This window comes from Mytilus californianus, unplaced genomic scaffold (assembly GCF_021869535.1).
Source record: "Mytilus californianus isolate M0D057914Y unplaced genomic scaffold, xbMytCali1.0.p SCAF_8, whole genome shotgun sequence".
Taxonomy (NCBI): Eukaryota; Metazoa; Mollusca; class Bivalvia; order Mytilida; family Mytilidae; genus Mytilus; species Mytilus californianus.
In genome coordinates this window covers 85084318-85104071 of record NW_026262734.1, presented here as the reverse complement: position 1 = coordinate 85104071, position 19754 = coordinate 85084318, and the positions used below count along the sequence as shown (strand labels likewise).

The window sequence follows — 19754 nt, the reverse complement described above, 5'->3', positions numbered from 1 at the left end:
GACGTATGCAAATGAAATACGAAAAAGTAATCAGACAAACGTAAATACTACATGTATAAATATTGTCAAAATCAATAAAATAAAGAACAACATATAGAAAAAAGCTGTTTCTCTATTTTATGGGGACTAACATTCAATCAAAAATATTTTTTGTCTCGTTTTAAATGTTTGTATCCACTTTTTTTGAAAATCTTTTTTTTTTTTTTTTTAATTTCATGCTCATTACAGTAATGTGATATTCGAATAGACATAAGTATTGATCACGTGGCATTTTTTTTTCTTTCATTTTCCATCCCTATATCCAAATGGATGTGGACGTTTATTGACGTTGAGACTGATTTTGCGCTATCACAATTCGACTTAAGCAAATTCCTTGAACATGAAGAGAAAAGAAAAAATCCTCCGTATATTTCGATTTAGACGATTCAAAAGATTCAGCTTAACTGCTAAGCAAACCCACGAGAATTTTGTACATGGAAACGTTTTATGGTTACAGTTACTATTGCAGTCAGTAACTTCGTAGATACTTTATTTAAATTCAGCATTTTGGGACATAGTAAGATTTTTTTGTAATCATGATTTTTATGAACACTTTCATATAAACTATGTTTATGAAACATAAAATGTTCACTCTTCTTCTGAATCCTCATCATCCCCTTCTTCTTCGTCCTCCACTTCTTCTTCTTCTCCCTCGCCTTGTTCTACTTGTTCTTGTTCTTGTTCTTCTTGTTTTTCTTCTTCGTCACTGCCGCTGTCAACTTCTGAATATCAAAATTAATCATTAGAATAAATCAATACTACTGTTTTGTCTGCAGACTAAAGACTTTTAAAGTATATCCAGGTTCTTCGAGATATAACAAGTGTTTAATATTGAGAGAAGTGAAAGATATTCAATTAAAGGATGATTAAGTTTAAGCAGAACTTGTTAACTACCTTTATAATTCTAGTATAAAAATATATATGTGTGAATAAATAGACTTGTGACGTACATGTATCACATAATTATTAATTAGACATTATCCAACAACATTAGACAACAAACCGAAAATACATCTAAAGGTCAGCATACAGTCTTCAGTGATAGAGAACTGACTATATCATAATGCTAAACTCTTAATCGCACTTCTTCTTGACATGTTGTAAATGTAAATGGCTTGTGGAGGAATTAGACTACCGAACAACTTTAAATTACATTAAATTCCCAGATGGACAAACACACTAAGATCTGATTTTCATGAAAATAACACCTTATCATATTGAGCTGATTTTTAGTATGTGAGTCTACTATGATGAGTTACAGATCGAGTTTACGTTTGTTTCCTCTCCGCTGATTTTTGCCGAAACAACGGGCTTTGCACTTTGAGCATTTTGTGAAAATAACAGTTATACAGACTTTCATTCTCAAATTTCTACTCCTAAAAATGGCTTCAAGCATTTTTTGCGATCAGGGTCATTCGTGTCGTTTCGATACATCTACATTTTTTTTCTAATTCCCGGATTTTTTTTAGATATAAACGTGGAAACAAGAAACAACTTGCAAAGCAAATTCTAATTTCATTTGCTTTCTTACACAAGTAAATCATTACAGACGTTTAATCTACAAACACACGACCAAAGAATAAAGAAATAGAATAATCACAAATTCATAATTCACCCGACATCTTTCCCGCGAGTTACAGAAAAAAAAAACCACTAAGACATCAGTATATTCGTTAGACAGCATGAAAGGAAATAATGTATGAACAAGGTAAACAATGTATGAACAAGGCAAATAATGCATGAAAAAGGTAAATACTGTAGGAACAAGGTAAATAATGTATGAACAAGGCAAATAATGTATGAACAAGGCAAATATTATGGAATGGATGCAAAACCATTTTGATTAATAAAAGGACCAAACAAAATGTAAATAAGTACTCATAAGCATGAGAATTATTTCACCACCATATTTGTTAAAATATAAAGTCATTCATGTTATTAAACCTGAGGAAGCCTTATTCGACCTAAACACAGCACAGCACAAGTTATAAACTTAAAGTAAAGGAAACGAAAGGAGACGTTTTATTACTTCGTAAATAAATATCCCTTTACGCACCTGACAAAAATCTGAGCAAAATAAAACTAGCGGTTAAATTGCTATTCTTCATTTTAAAGTCATACGAAGGTTTTAGACATGGAGCAAAAGCTCACATCTGATTGCAATTTTAAGACGTCAATTAGTTTCAGTTTGAGATTGGTAGAATTTGATAAGTTTATACACTACACACCTTCTTCACTTGCTACTTCAGGTTCTTCCTTGGTCTCAGGGGCGACTAAAATACAAAGATATATAATCATGAAATATTTCAAAGGACAATTTTGTTAAATCCAGTCCAATACGTGTACTACACAGAAGGAATACATGAATCAGAAACGTCGATTTTAAACTTGTTAAAAATAAATGAACTTGAGTATAATTTTCGTTAGGCTATAATTAATCGTTGATTTTATTTATCAAATATTAAATTGAATAATTATATAATAATCAACAATGAGTGAGAGAGGATGGACACAGGTAAATACGATATAAAACATTGTAAAAATTAATAAACCTGCATATAATTTACATTAATCTATAGATACATATCAATACTATTTTGTTCTTATGAGTCAGATAGCTCGGCAGGTAAGAATGTATGGACAAGGCATATCATACAAATAGCCGATGATGAAAGGCATTACTTGACTAACGAAAGCTATATTTAGTATAGCATATTTGGTGGAGTGGTCTAGGCCGCTGGACACAGTATAGAGGGTGTTGCCACAATTTCTCAGATGTAGAAGTTCGAATCCCGCTGAGGGAAGAACAAACATTTACTAACACAAATTTGCCGATCTTGCATTGTTGAGACTAAGTATATATACGAATTATGGTGTTAGCCCTGTATGACCACAGGTTATCCGATGGAGAACGTCTGTCGTAAAGTTTTCACATATTTAGACGTATATTTTTACATATAACATAAAGTGTCATTCGGCCTTGCATATTGAATATAAAAAGGACAAATTTGTTTCTGCAAATTTAATATAAAAAGGACAGATTTGGTTCTGCATATTGAATATAAAAAGGACAAATTTGTTTCTGCATATTGAACAAGATATTAAACACGAAGTAACCTTAGCCTGCTTATGTGTCCTCAACACAGCACAACAGATTAACTTTAAGTGATGGTAACGACAGTGTACGGTGTATTAATTCGTGACACACAATGTATACGAAGTAAAATTATGTGTCCTCAACACAGCACAAAAGATTATCTTAAAGTGATGGTAACGACAGTATGCGGTGTATTAATTCGTGACACAAAAGGGGAGTTAAACTAGGAACACACATGTGAGCTCACATCTCATTGCAAGTTCAAGGCGGACATTAGTACCGGTTTGAGATCGGTACCAATTGTTCAAATCAAATAGTACACACCTTCTTCGCTTGCTACCTCTGGCGCTTCCGGAACTACTGCTGGTGCTTCAACAGCCACGTCTAAAATACATAGTTATATATAAAAATGAACTAATTCAAAATAAGAGCTACTGTTCAATTCAGTCCCATACTTGTATTACATAAAAAAAAATATACATGCTTCAGGCACAACGATTTAAAGCATTGTAAAAATAAAAACAATAAAATTGAGAATGGAAATGAGAAATGTGTCAAAGAGACAACAACCCGACCAAAGAGCAGAAAACAGCCTAAGGCCACCAAAGGGTCTTCAGCACAGCTAGAAAATCCCGCACCCGGAGGCGGGCTTCAGCTGGCCCCTAAACAAACATGTGTACTAGTTCAGTAAAAATGGACTTCACACTTAACTCCGAATCATGTAAATGAACTAAAATTAAAAACATATATAGCTTAAGTTAATTTGTTAATTTCATTTCTCCAATTACACATAAAATATATAAAATCAACGATGGAAAAAAGATTGATTAATTGATTGTTCGTTGGTTAACATCCAGTGGCAAATATTTCATGCATGTTTAGGACGACGATGGAAAAACAGGGGAGCGTCGTCCCATTGCCAATGTTGTTATTTTTATATTTATACAAATACAAGTGTGGACACAGATCAGTGTGGATAGTATGATTGGATGTTTGACAGTGTTTTATATGACAAAAGGAGTTCTATGTTTTATGTTTTCTATGTATTAACTGTGTTGCACAATGACAACCAATATGAGCATTAGGGGTGTTGTTTATGTTCAACACGGGCATGGAAGAGATACTAATTGCATTAATTACCAAATGATTATGATAGAATATATATGTTCCACATCTTTGATTTTGGATACATTTTGTAGCTAGGAGAGGAACACATAATAGGTTCATTTTTTTCTTAATGTGATTTTTTTACATGGGAGATGGTATCTGAGAACATGTATTTGCTTACTATTTGTATAGTTCTATTTATATTACTTTGTGGGGGATTGTCAGTATCATAAGTAAAAGATTTCGGTTAAATGTGGAAATTGTTTCTCAGTTTAGAAGACATTTAATGTTTTTTAGTAATGACAATGCCTGACATGATGATTGGGGCCAGATGAGCTAGAACGTGAATTTCTGTGTTATTTTTTATTAATTCTTTGAAAATATCTCCTCCAAAGCTGGTAAAAGCAAAAAAAAGTTTTGACCAGTATGAAAATGATATCAACAAAAGAACCTTTGTGAGCATGCTTCAAAGACTCATAACTAACTACAGAAGTCATATGATAAAATGTCAAGTGGATATTATGAACATCTACTTAATATGTCTAAATATCTAAAAAGTTTTAGTATTCAATATGAAAAAGCTATTGCAAAAGTATTCTCTTTTCAGTTTTTTTTGTTATATGGATACAAATTATAAGTGATACCAATACAGTAAGGCAGTTTTGTTATGGTATGAAAGTGTAGTAATTAACATTTACTGTTAATTCACACAAATTAAGAAATAAACAAATGAATGATAAATGTTGAACATGTACAATGAAATATATTTTAGAAATCAATTAGGCCAGATAGGCCTTATAAATTTTGGTCTTTTTCTTAACATACTGAATGACCATTTACATTCAGGACTGAGTCGCCAGTAGGCAGTACAGATGTAAATAAACTGCTTCGCTGAGCACAGCTAGATACACCAGCAGAGGTCCAACCCTGAACAGTTGGGGCAAAAATGGACACAATATTCAAGCTTGATTCAGGTCTGAATTTGGATTGTAATTAAATATTTGACATATTATAGGTTTCTGAATAAATGTAGTCAAAGAACTTGAAATTGGTTATATGAATTGAATTTATATTCAATTAAAGATTTCTTGCTGTTGTGCAATACTTAGTAAATCTGTTGTCAGACTATAAACAAATAAAGTTCAATTAATTCTCAATGTCATATTAGAAATTTATGAAAATAAAAAGGGAGCTTACATCAATAGATATAAACAATTCACCAAAGTTTCATGAGAATTGGTGACGGCATTTTTGAGTTTTGTCCAAAAAATGGAAAATCACCCCTTTATTTAATGAATAAAACCCCATAACTCAGAAATGTAAAATGTAAAATTTATAAAATTCTAAAGGGAGCTTACATCAAAACATACAAGCAATTCACCAAAGTTTCATAAGAATTCCTGAAAGCATTTTTGAGTTTTTGTCCGAAAACTGGAAAATCCCCCCTTTTTTTATGAATAAAACCCTGTAACTTGGACACGTAAAATCTTAAATTTATAAAAATCCAAAGAGAGCTCATGTCAATAGATATAAACAATTCACCACAATTTCTTGCAAGTTGGTGAAAGAATTCTTGACTACTTGTCCGAAAACTGGAAAACTGGAAAATCCCCCTTTTTTAATGAATAAAACCCCATAACTCGGAAACGTAAAATCTAAATTTTATAAAAAACGAAAGGGAGCTCATGTCAATAGATATAAACAATTCACCAAAGTTTTATGCAAATTGGTTAAAGCATTTTTGAGTTAATGTCCGACATGTTGACGACGGACAACGGTATACCATAATACGTCCCGTAAACGGGCGTATAAAAAATGTGGATAGTGTCCACATGTGGACACAGATGATGCCCCCGCTTGCATATCATATAGTTATAAAGGGACATAACTGAAGAACGGTAAAAGTGACGCTACCCAAATTTGAACTTGATCTGAGTTTTGTGGTAATAAGCATTGTGTGTAAGTCTCATAACATTAGGTTGAGGTTAATTTAAGTAGAGAACAGAAACTCAAAATTCAGCAATTTTTCTATTTGTATACACGCATAACTCTAAAACGGTTGTGTATAAGTTTTATAACATTTGGTTGAAACAAACTAAAGTTAGAGAACGGAAACGAAAAATTCAGCAATTTTTATGTTTATAAAGGGACATAACTAAAGAATGGTAAAAGTGTCGCCACCAAATTTCGTACTTAATCTGTATTATGTAGTAATAAGCATTGTGTATAAGTTTCATAACATTTGGTTGTGGCAAACTAAAGTTAGAAAACGGAAACAAAAAATTTGTACTTGATCTTAGTTTTGTGGTAATGAATATTGTGTATAGGTTTCATAATGTTTGGTTGGGGCAACCTTAAGTTACAGAATGGAAACTAAAAATTTAGCAATCTTTCGATTTATAAAGGGGCATAACTCAATAATGGTTAAAGTGACCCTACCCAAATTCAACTTGATCTGTATTTTATCAGTGGAAGTCAAAATTAAACATTGCATTGTATAAAGCATTGATTGTAGTTGATTCAACTATAATCGGGCCTAAAATAAAATATTGTTTGTTTCCCCAATCCCTACCGACCCTGCAAAAATGGTCCTACTCATGAAATTTTATTGTCAAAACTTAGTCAAATATTATTTTATTCATTTCCAATTTTCAGGCTTGCAGGATCATCAGAAAATGTTCAAGCTTTTTGGAAAAATAAAATTATTTCCCTACCTACCTACCCACACCTGCTTGGCAGGGTCGGGATTGGGGAAACAAACAAAATATTAATTTAGGCCTCATGGACAAAGGAAGATAACTCCAATTTTAAAATTACTTGATATTTAAAAGAAAATAAAAATTTAGCAATTTTTCCATTTATAAAGGGGCACAACTCAAGAACTGTTCACCAAAATTCAAACTTGATCTGTGTTTTGTGGTAATAAGCATTGGGTATAAGTTTCATAACATTTGGTTGAGGCATACTAAAATTAGTGAACGGAAACGAAAAATTCAACAATTTTTCCATTTTTAAAGGGGCATAACTCTAGAACGGTAAAAGTGACGCTACCAAAATTCAAACTTGATCTGTGTTTTGTGGTAATAAGCATTGCGTATAAGTTTTATAACATTTGGTTGAGGCAAACTAAAGTTAGAGAATGGAAACCAATTTTAGGACGTACGGACGTACGTTCCTACAGTCGGACAAGGGTAAAACTTAATGCCCCCTCCACGACGGCGGGTGCATAAAAATAAAGTGTAACAAAAGAACCTAGCATCATATTGCTAGTAGCGCCAGTAGCATTGCTTGGTGAATTTGTGCTTTTTTTTTTTAATTTGGCTAATGGACAAAAAATGTTTGGTTCAAATCTAAATAAAATGCTTTTATCTCCCTATTACTTACATTGTACATAGAATGGATACTACTTTGACAATTCCTTGTACATGAGAGTTGTCTGTCAAATCTTTATTTCACAAAGAATGAATTGCATAACAATGAACTGAGCTCAAAGCAAAGCACTTTAATATTACACTTAGACAATGAGCTCAATCCAGTGATATACTTTGTACTACAGGTCCTTCATGAACATCCTACTGGCCAAAACCATATCTCACAAACATGCCATACTACATGGTTGGATCAGAAGTCCTGAAAAAGACATGAACTTTATTAACATATTTTGAGTATATACACCGGTTAAAACTTTCACAAATTTGTGGCAAAATTATTCAGTATCTAGCAACTATCAATCGCTTCATGCACAAATTGATATAGGTTGAGTACCCCTCTGTCAGAAATAAGAACATACCTCCACCTAATTTTAGTAAACTGATGAAGAAACATTCAAAACTATAAAATGTTATCTAATAGACTAGCTGCAATGAAATCCCAGTTTTCTAAAATGGTAGGTGGAACCTAAAACTCGAAGGATTTTAAACTATGCATTTTAAATATTGCAAATATACATGTAATAATAATTCTTCTCAAAAATTCGCTATATTTTTCCTTACACAATGTATTTTGTCTTTTGTTCGAGACTGTATATTGACCTCTAGATGTCTTTCAATTACATCCAGTTTGGCGTGGGTTGATGTTTGATTGTTGTACATGTTATATATCGACGTGGGATTTGTTTATATAAATTAGGCGTGAAATAATTTTGGTTAACTGAAATCCTTTAACTTACTTCCAAATTAATGTTAATACTGAGGGAAAAAATTACATTGCTAAATAACCACTTTAAAACACATGCAAACTTTTTGAGAGGAAGGCATAATGCATGTAACATCTATTAGATCTTTTTTTAAACCATTCTAAACTACTGCATGGATTTTTCTAGCATTCCACAGGGTCCGATATTCGGACCCATTCCCAATGGCAAATACCGTACATTTTTCCCAATTTTGGGAGCAAAATTCCCAAACGATCTCAAAATTTATTTTCATCTTTATTATTCATGACAGCCAACCGCTAGCTTTATGCCGAAAATCGCCAACAAATAATGTGTAAATCTGAGTAAAATCCTACCTGACTGACAAAAACAACATTGAAAAACAATGGATGTCATAAACCGGAAATGAAGAAAATTACAATACGGGGTCAGATTTCGGGGGCGGATAAGGGTAATTCCGGGTTTGCCGATCAAATACAAAAAAAAAAAAATAATTCCAGGCCAGTGACAAAATACATGTTGATGATGAAATATAAACACTAGAATTGAAAACCAAAAGATATATGGAAAAAAAAGAGAAAAATCAGGAAATATTTTATACAGAAACTCAAAATTACTTTTAGTTCACAAATTTTCAAGTCAAAATCCAATTAAATCATATAAATGTGACAGTAATTTTCCTAATCATTAATAAATGTTGATATTACATGTAGATGTTTTTATAGTGTAAACATATAACTACAATTCCAACAGGTAATTTCTTCTCAATTCTGAAAGGCCAGTAAAATTCTGGAAGTTTCTTACTTTATTTTCACAATAAAAGATAACTTTTAATGAACTAAACACACTAAAACTCAAATCTGGTATATTTGCTGTTTTCCCAATTTCATTGAAAAGCGCGTGAAAAAATTCCCAAAACTGGCCAGGGTCCTTTTTCCCAAAATACCCAGAAAACCCCTGTACTGATAAGTGATAAAGTTTGTTAACTGTTACTTACAAATGTACCTTCAAAAAGGGGGTTGCATTCACTTTACTACATAAACATATAAATATAATCAACAATACTGAGTGCAACACCTAGGATAAATATAGGATTGATTTGTAAGAATAGTTGCTGAAATAAGCAGGCAATATTCAAAGTAGAATAAAAAATATTATAGGACTGTGTTTTAAAGTAATAAGCATTGTGCAGGGCTCACGTTATCATGCTACTGGGGTGACAAAGTCGCTTTCCCGGTCGCCACTTCGCTTTGACCGACCTTCAAAAGCGAAATGTAGTCCCCCTGTTGTTTACGATACTCAAATTCAGTCGCTTTCGTCATCGGCAATATTCAACATTTACCAAGTCGATGAAACAGAAATTTTTCATTTGAAAGTAAAGAAATTCAAAGACATAAGCGATTTATTTTCTTTAGGAGGTTAAAGCATTGATTTTAAAGTAAGTTGCATGTTATTTTCATAAAGACAACTTTTTTATCACTTCTGGTACTTGTTACTCAAGCGTAGATCAAATCATTCTAACTTTCGGCAAAATAAGCTTGTTACTTCATTAGAACGTGATGAAATTAAAGATTTCTTGCTGTTGTGCAATACACTGTGCTGTTGCGCAATACTTGGTAAATCTGTCGTCAGACTATAAACAAATAAAGTTCAATTAATTCCCAGTCATATTAGAAATTTGTGAAAATGTAAAGGGAGCTTGCATCAATAGTTGTAAACAATTCACTTAAGTTTCATGAGAATTGCTGACAGCATTTTTGAGCTATTGTCCAAAAACTGGAAAATCACCCCTTTTTTAATGAATAAAACCCCATCACTCAGAAATGTAAAATGTAAAATTTATAAAATTCTAAACGGAGCTTACATCAATATAGATATAGACATTTCACCAAAGTTTCATACAAACTGCTGAAAGCATTTTTGATTTTTGTCCATAACTGGAAAATCCCCCCTTTTTTCATGAATAAAACCCTGTAACTCAGAAATGTAAAATCTAAAATATATAAAAATCAAAAGGGAACTCATGTCAATAGATATAAACAATTCACCACAATTTCTAGCAAGTTGGTGAAAGCTTTTATTGTCCGAAAACTGGAAAATCCCCCTTTTTTTAATGAATAAAACCCCACAACTCAGAAACGTAAAATCTAAAATTTATAAAAAACGAAGGGGAGCTCATGTCAATAGATATAAACAATTCACCAAAGTTTTATGCAAATTAGTTAAAGCGGTTTTCAGTTAATGTCCGACATGTTGACGACAGACAGACAGACGGACAACGGTATACCATAGTACGTCCCGTAAAGGGGCGTATAAAAATGACAGGGTGTCATACCACACCAAAACCTTCTGAAGGAAACACAAAGTTGGCAAACAATTTTTTTTTTTTTCATTGACAACCCTGTATAACCTTGCAGCAGTATCGAGTCTACATGCATTACCTTGTATATATCATGTACATTGAACTTAAAAATATGTGGTAATTGTCAAAGTTAGTTATGTCAGTTATAATTTACACATTTACTGAAACATGCCAGAGAAGTGCATGTACAAACTTTTGAATTTGATCTGCAAACTGGGAAAGCCATCCTTTTTTATGAATAAAATTCCACAATTTATTAAATTGAAAGGGAGCTTGCATCAATAGATATATATAAACAATTAACCAAAGTTTCATGACAAATGACAACTGCTTAAAGCATTTTCGAGTTAATGTCCAAAAAGTAAAACATGGAAATCCCCCTTTTAGAATGAATAAAACCCCTTACATTGTAACTGGATAATGTAAATTCTAAAATTCCAAAACAATCTAAAGGGAGCTCACATCAATACATGAGTATAATCCCATATAACTCTGAAACGGGAAAACTAAAATTTATAAAATAATCAATTCACAACAGTTTCATGCAAATTGGTGAAAGCGTTGAAGAGTTTGTGAACAAAGCATTTTTAGAGTTAATGGGCGTTAACATGAAAATCCCCCTTTTTTAATGAATAAAACCTCACATTTTGAAAATGTATATTATAAAATTCCTAAAAATCTAAAACATTGTAAAAGGGAGCTCACGTCAGTAGATATAATCAATTCACCAGAGTTTCATGCAAATTGGTGAAAATATTACCGAGTTAGTGAACAACATGCTAGAAACAGACAGATCAGGGCAGACAGACGGACAAAGGCATACCATATTTCTCATGAACAGGCGTATGAAAACTGCAGGGTACCATTCCAGGCCAACACCCTCTGAAGAAAACACTATAAGGGAGCTTCCTTTCCATTTTTATGGGGGAAAAAGGGGGGGGGGGGCTAGGATGAAAAATTTTGTCCTGCATTTTTTTTTTAGTTCGAGATGTAATCTGTCCTGCCTTTTTATTTTGCACTCTTTTTTGTCCTGCCTTGTTTTCTATTAGTTTACCCAGACTTGTTTTTACATAAATTGTCATCCTGCCTTTTTTTTCAGTCTCATCCTACCTTTTTTCAAATTACATCCTAGACCCCCCCCCTAAAAATCAAATGGTAGCTCCCTAAGTTAGCAGACAAATTATTTTATTTTTACATTGACAAACCTGTATAACCTTGAAGCAGTATTAGGTTCATGTATTATCCCGCATATTATTACATGTACATTGAACTAAAACAAATTGTGGTCATTGTCAAAATTATAATTTAGTTTACTTTTCCAATACTTTTAATTTAAGATTAGGACATTTTTGTCATTGGAATTGAGTTTTGTAGTCGGAGATAACTCTAACCTCCAACGACTGTTTTGCGACACCAGCTAGGGCAGTGGGACTTCAGCTGGTCCCATATCAGATAGATGATATTTGCCCGTCCAAAGTGGATGTGCTGCTTTGTTGCTTCTGGAGTCGACTGGATCCATATAAATCAAGCCTCAATTTATTCAATTTTCTCTTCATTTAAGTAAGTTTGATCAACCTGCCACCCGTTATCTTCTCATATTTGGACAGTTTTCACATTGACCCATCCAGTGGCGGATCCAGAAATTTTCATAAGAGGGGACCCACTGACTGCCTAAGAGGGGGCCTGCTCCAGTCATGCTTCAGTGATTCCCTATATAATCAACCAAATTTATCCCACAAAAGGGGGGGCCTGGACCCCCCTAAATCCGCCTCTGCCATCAATACTGACATTTTAGAGGGTATGAATGCCCTTTACCGTCAGACGTCTAACGGTCATTTTCGGCTACCGTTAGCATCAAATATGTTAACATTTTACCGTGATTCGTCAACATATCCTTATCATGATTCATCAAAGGTCTCAAATAATAATCGTTACAGTTATTTTTGGCAAAAAATTAACGTGATTCGTCAAAATCTGTCAGTTTTTTTATCGTCTTGAAGAAAGTCGTCATTTTATCGTCATGCACCAAAAATTACTGTTAACGTCATTTGGCAAGATTTTTTACCTTTATTCATCATGAAGGTACCCCAATTACCACCCTCATTTTAACTTTCTTTTTATAAGAATGTCACATGACCAACATTATGGGAACTGATTTATGCAATTGACCCTTATTCAATATGAAAACAATCTATATAAATCAAGCCTCAATTAGTTCATTTTTCTATTCATTTAAATAAGTTTAATCGACCTGCCACCCGCTATTTTCTCACATTTGGACAGTTTTCACATTGACACATCAATACTGGTATTTTTACTTTTAACTTAAAAAGATTGTGACATCAGGGGTGAAACTTAACTTTGTAAGGCCAGTTAGCCAGCTGGGTTACTAGACTTGAAAATCAGTTAGCCCAGACAAAAAGTTAGTAGCCCAATTTATTTCACTATATCACTGGTGAAGCCTGCGTGCGGGCTGAACTTGCTAGGGGGGTTTGGAGGCATGCCCCCCCAAGAAAATTTTGAAATTTTAGACTCAAAACCCTGCATTCTGAGCATACCTGGAGGTGATTTAGATGCTTGGGAAAATGTAAATTTTGTCTTATTTTTGTTGTTGACTTCAATCAAATTTAATTAAAAAAAAAATCATTTACAAAATGGGAATCTTCATACCCTGTGTACCAGTTTTTTTTTTAATATCTTTTTAAGACAACTAAAGAATTCTCTGTCCTTAAATACATGTAGATGATCGATGAAATATTTAATTTTATTTCTTTAATAATCTAATTTATTAAATATCTTGAACGATTTATTTTGCATAACTATGTACATTTGTAAACAAATGACCCCCATTTTTTCTCAAAAGACTTGTACACGTATTTCAAAAGCATTGTCATAAAATTGATATCTCCTCTGATTTTCTCTTTTTTGTAAACTGTTCAGTAAGTAGGAAACTAAAATCATTTTGAACTAATGTTATTTATTTGTGGTCGACAATATTCTTTCGTTTTTGACCTTCATTCTCTGGACACCACGTGGGATTTGAAAAGGGAATTACAAAAGGTACTGTTTTCCAGATTCTTAACAACATTATATATTATACGTTCTTTTATTTGACTGATATTATTTCATAACATGCTATTGTCATCTTCTCTGAATTTCTTCGCTTTCATGAAGCCAAAACCGAACAGGGTATTTGATCGCTTCATATTGTAAATGACCATCGGAACGTCTCTCTTGTTATCCTTGCAAACATACAATACTTTCCGGACTTTAAATAGACGACCAATCAGTGACCTGAATTAACGTGAACTATATTTAGTCAAAGGTAAACTCTGATTTTACATCCTTGTTTATCGCAACCGCGACTTTGCGACAATACGACTCTCAACACTTGCCTGTATACATTTTAAAAATTTTTTTTTTCTTTTTGAATTTATATTTTTGTCAGTGAAGTAGCCGGCACTTGGAGCCACGGTAAACAGCGGATTTCCGTCTGTCCGGTACTTCGTTTTCAATTTGCCACCTGGGCTACCACAACTGAATAAAAAGATCACCCAGGTCAATTTCTGGTCGCCATGGGCGACCGTTAAGTTTTTTCCCTGGACATGACCAACAGAAAAAGTTATTTTCAATGCATTATGAGAGCTGATTTATGAAAATGACCCTTATTCAATAGGAAAACATAATCTAACACCTCGTTCATTTATGATGCAAATAAGCTGAATGGCCGAGTGTGTTCAATTTGAAAATAAAAGAGTTAAAATGCAGGAATCGCAAAAACAGATTGGACATCAGAGTAATCTCAGCCTATGGGTATGAGTTTTAGGCAATTTGTAGGGGGGAGGGTTCAAGGGAAGCAAATGCTCTTTAAATTATGCATGTTTCAAAAATTGGGGAAAAATTACAGAGCATTGAGTCATTTTTTTCAGACTTAATTTAAATAATGACTAATGTAGACTTACCTTCTAATTCTATAAAAAAAAATCACAACTACTGAACAGGAACAATCATGGTACTTTTTTGTCTATGAAACTACACTATGACATCTGATCTTCAAAACCTACAAACAGACACAGAAATATCATCAAATAGTGAAATATAAGATTGATTGCACCTTGTATGGCTAGTTCCGACACGTGTTACATGGGGAGCCCGTTTGTTTACAAATAATAATGTCACGTGATCACGCACTGACCGTCACAAATTTTTATCCTCCGCCATTATTCGTATTACACAATATTATTGTACTTGCACAATTCACAAATGCATAACCCATTTATCTTGCGGACATGCAATGGGAATGTGCAAAAAACTACAAAAATATTGCATGTACAGTTAATGAAGAAGTTATTTCATCAAATAGATATTTAGATAAGATTTTCACTCATGACACAAATTGACTGGGTGTCATCGCCATCGGGGATAATTGATAAATGGGATTAAATTGACCGCCAAGAAGGTGTAGAGAACCACCTCTGGAGAACCTTAACATCAATAAGTAATACTCACCAAAATTTCTCTATAATAAACGCTATTTTCTGTTGGAAAATTTCAGAAAGATGCTGATAAACTTATTTGGTGACACAGATTATTTTCTTGTTTTGGCGCGAAATATATTCTTACTCTTAATGCTTGACGTAACAAAATTTGTATATAATTATATTTTACTAAAGCTCAGCGTAAATATGCAGAAGCATGACAATACATTAATGATAAAATGTGTAAATATTTCTGTAAAAGAATATAATTTTACTTTCCCAGTATACTTCACTTAGAATTACATTTGAGCGCAAGAAAGTCTCCTTGTGAATAGGCCCGGGGTCGAAGTTCAACATATCAACGGAAATTTTTGCGTTTGCTTGCGTTGCATTACATCGAGGCTACAGCTTTTCAACCAATCGGGAAATGTTTACCTAGGGCATACATCTATTTTTACTGCAGGTTTTGACATGTTTAAATCGGGATTATAGAAAAATGGAATGTTGTTGGTAAATACAAGACAGAAAATGATGAACACTTTTAGCAAAAGATAAATTGGATCGGGGGTCTGTGAATTCACATTTTTTGTACAACTCTCCTTACTCTTGGGAAGCGTGTGCTTTACATCGAGGCTTGCGTTGCTTTACATCGAGGCTTACATTGACGCCATAGTAGTTCAACCAATCGGGGAATGTTTATTTGGGGTATACATCTATTTTTACTGCAGGTTTTGGCATATTTTAATCGAAATTAGAGAAAAATGGAATGATGTTAGGAGATATAAAACAGAAAATGATAAATATTTTAAGCAAAAGATGAATTGGATCGGGGTTCTGTGTATTCATATTATTTGTACAACTCTCCTTACTGATGGCAAAAAATGGAATTTCCGTGACCTAAATGGTTCGCGAAAATTAATATTTTTATATATATATAGTAACTATTAAAAAATTACCTTGCATATTCTGTCAATGCATTATAAACTAAAATTGTATTTGGCAAAAAAATATGACAAAATGTTCACAATTATGACCAAAGAACCTTCTTAGAAATTTATTACATAAGTACCTTCAGTTTTCTCCGATGAAAGGCTTGGTGCATCAGGCACAGGAGAAACTGCAGGAACCGGATCTCCTGTACATTAATAAGGTATACATTAAAAGTCTGCTGAATCAAAATGGACGATTGTTACCCGTTTTCTGTTACTGACTTCATGTATTTTGGTTCTTTTTCTTCGTGAAAAAAGTTATTGGACTATGCTAGAACTGACAGTTGTAAATTACTGTTTACAGAACACCTTTTAAGTAAACACGTATTACTTTTCCGTTTTATTGCAATCAATTTCAGACCATTCTATTTCTGACTAAAAAACTGATATAATCGTCATGTGAACTTACATACAAAATGCAAACATAACATTTGTATAGCTAAACAAATTAATGTAAATAATTATATAACAATCGAAGCGGATGGAATTTTCCCTTTCCAGTATGCAGCATGTTCACTTAGTACTTGAGGAATATTGAAACTGACATACACAATTTCCAAAAAGACCTTCCGAATAGAGTTCATCTTAGGTTCACCATAAGACCGTGATTGACAAAACATGAGGTATACAAAGAAAATAAATGAAATAATACATGATAGATTAGTCTCTATTTTCTTTTATTCGTGTCACATAAAAAATACAAAGACAATAAAACGGAAACAAAAATCGGAAAATCAAAAAGAGTAAATAAATAAATAATAACAAAAAAACAACAAGATAAGCTAACTTTAAATAAAGACAACTAAATGCTTCGCATAAATAGAATGCTTAAAGCATATAATGAAGATTGCTTCATCGGCATATAGATAGAATCATTCAGATAATGCATATTTTCTCCTTACTGACATGTAATTACGGGAAATATTGATAGTTTTATTATAATTACAAATGTACCTTTAATATTCAATTATAATTACCTAATTTACTGTTTTTAAACTTTAAACCATATATCCATTGTCATTTCGATACATTTAATTGATTTCGTCTTAAATTAAAAGAAATATTTGCGACTGTACGTTATGCAACCAATAAATCGTTTGTATGATAACATTAATTAATATTGCCTGAAATATTTTGAGATTTGAAATATCATGCTTAGCAGTCTCTCTATGTCACGAATAACCGTAAAACAGGTTGTCTCATTTAAGTTACTTTCATAAAACAATAAAATATGAAAGAATGCTAAAAAGCAAATTAAACCTTGTCCTTAGAAAAAGTACTTTTTGGCAACGTAATCTAAAAATTTTAATAATCAAAATCAAAATTATGAAAAGGTATCGAGCTAGAAACTGAAATATCAATAAATGTCGATAAATCAAAATAAATATATATATTGTATATGCATATTTAAAATCTTATAAAACATTTTAAAGACACTTACCTGCAGTAAACATGAAAGCAGCAAAGGCACACAGTATTACGAAAACCTTCATGGTGGATGATATGTTTCTAGACTGTTGTTGTAAATGACTGGTAGACAACCGTTTTGCAATTGTTTTGTTAAATTACTGCGTTTATACCCAAGTAAAGTGTAACAGCTGAACTACAATACGTGGGTTGCATTCGATTCTTTCCTTATTATATTGTATTGAAACGACGGATTGATACTCTAAATTAATTTCCAGTTAATATATGACCAGTTGACAACTTGCGACGAAAAATTTAATTATATGTTTTATTCCAATATTTTAAACTGTCCAATGTTAAGTAAAGATATATACAATAAAACTATTTAATTCTATTCAAGTACAACATTCAGTACAGTATCAATTTATGTTGAAATTCTAGCGCAAAAAGATGTTTATCAAATTTTGTGTTTTTTTTTCTTCTGTTTTTACCACAAATTATGTCTTACAATTTTCACTTACTGCAAAGTTTACACTGGGAATCAATTGTGAATCGCGTTCGATGCCTATACATTTTTTTCCATGTTTTTTATCAATAGTAAAGGTTTATCTACCAATATTCAATTTCACAAAATTAAATTTTGACACCGGTTTATCAATCATATCATTTCTATAAAATATTTTTGTAGGAATCCTAGCGCGAAAAATGTTTTAACAATTTCTGATTTTTCAACAAAAACTAAGTTTTTGTCACAATTATTTTCAGTTTGCATTGAATTCGAAACGACTTTTCTATCATAGGTACATGTTCAAACACTTTGCATACAAAGTATGGAAATTGGTTGAAGAAATCATGATTTATCTTTGTATCGATCTGATGAGTTGAGCTATTTTCAACTGATTTTTATAGTTTGTTCTTATGTTGTGCTATATCACCACCGTCCCAGGTTAGGGAAGGATTGAGCGCTTACACACATGTTTAACCCCACCACATTCTTTTGTGCCTGTCCCAAGTCAAGAGCCTGTAGTTCAGTAATTATCGTTGGTTAACGTCTGTCATATTTTTTTTTTCGTAAATTGTTTTGTTATAAATTAGGCTGTTAGTTTTCTCAATTGAATTGTTTCATATTTTTCATGTCGGGACCCTTTATAGCCGACTATACGGTATGGGTTTTTCTCATTGTCGAAGCCCGTACGGTTGCCTATATTTGCTTACATCCATTTCATTGCGTAAACCCCTGAGGGTTTACGCAGTATATATTGGACGATGTCCGTAGTCTTTCGGAACACCGGATGTTATTCGGAATACATCTGTTTCTTTCTATGGCCACCTTTCATATACATGCGCAATAGCTTATTATTTGACCTGTTGAATCATTAGCATCTTAAAGTTGCTATAGAGATATGTTACATATGATGCAAAATTTGTTATGACGCAAGCTACTTTAATAAGCTTTTGAATACTTCCTTGCACGCAATTACAAGCTGCTAATATTTACCTTACATATACGCGTAGTTATTCTAATTAGAGTCAAACGTTGAAACCAGCTGTGTTTAAATATGAGATAAGATTTCACGTAAACAATGCAATTTATATTCGAAACGAGATTTGTTAAAACTAAAATCTATAAAAGAAGTATTACTAGCATTTCACTTAAGATTCCTAGTCTAGGGAAAATGTACATAATGTACGAAGCAGGCTATTTCATAATTTTCATACCTCAACGCCCTTGTGGGACTAACTAAAGGACAATACTGAAATTAAAATGAAGTCTTTCTTGCACTTTATTGAAATTTTACGTCTAGGATAGACCAAGGACGTATATAATTTAAATTGATATACGTCCTTGAATAGTTTTTATTTTCTTTAAAATTGCAATTTTCTTTGTTTAAATATTGCAATGTTATTCCTTATCAAATGTCTATTAATTAATAGACACCGAGTGATGACAGATGCAGGCAGAGATAAGAAAAAATAATTTCTATTTATAGTTATCTTGGTCAGGGAACAGATTATCTAACTATATGTTCGGCCTGTAGTGATTAATGCTCTTCAAATATGGCATGGTATTGGTTGCAAAAATTTGATATTTTTCATTTAAATGCAATATTTCTTATCTAAT

The 19754-nt window shown here is 32.5% G+C and overlaps 1 protein-coding gene across 2 annotated transcripts; it reads right to left on the bottom strand.

The window, feature by feature from the left end:
- Nucleotides 1-511: 511 nt before the first annotated feature.
- On the bottom strand, nt 512-17828 carry LOC127711047 (troponin T, skeletal muscle-like). Of its 2 annotated transcripts, XM_052217001.1 has the most exons (5): nt 17667-17825; nt 16306-16371; nt 3461-3520; nt 2268-2312; nt 512-761 (listed from the first exon to the last, which is right to left on the bottom strand). In XM_052217001.1, exons 1-5 carry the CDS (start codon nt 17716-17718, stop codon nt 628-630), a joined length of 357 nt encoding a protein of 118 aa, XP_052072961.1. In that variant the 5' UTR covers nt 17719-17825; the 3' UTR covers nt 512-627. The 2 variants fall into 2 exon arrangements, with proteins under 2 accessions (XP_052072961.1, XP_052072962.1); XM_052217002.1 differs by lacking the exon at nt 2268-2312 and having other exon boundaries at nt 17667-17828.
- Nucleotides 17829-19754: the final 1926 nt, after the last annotated feature.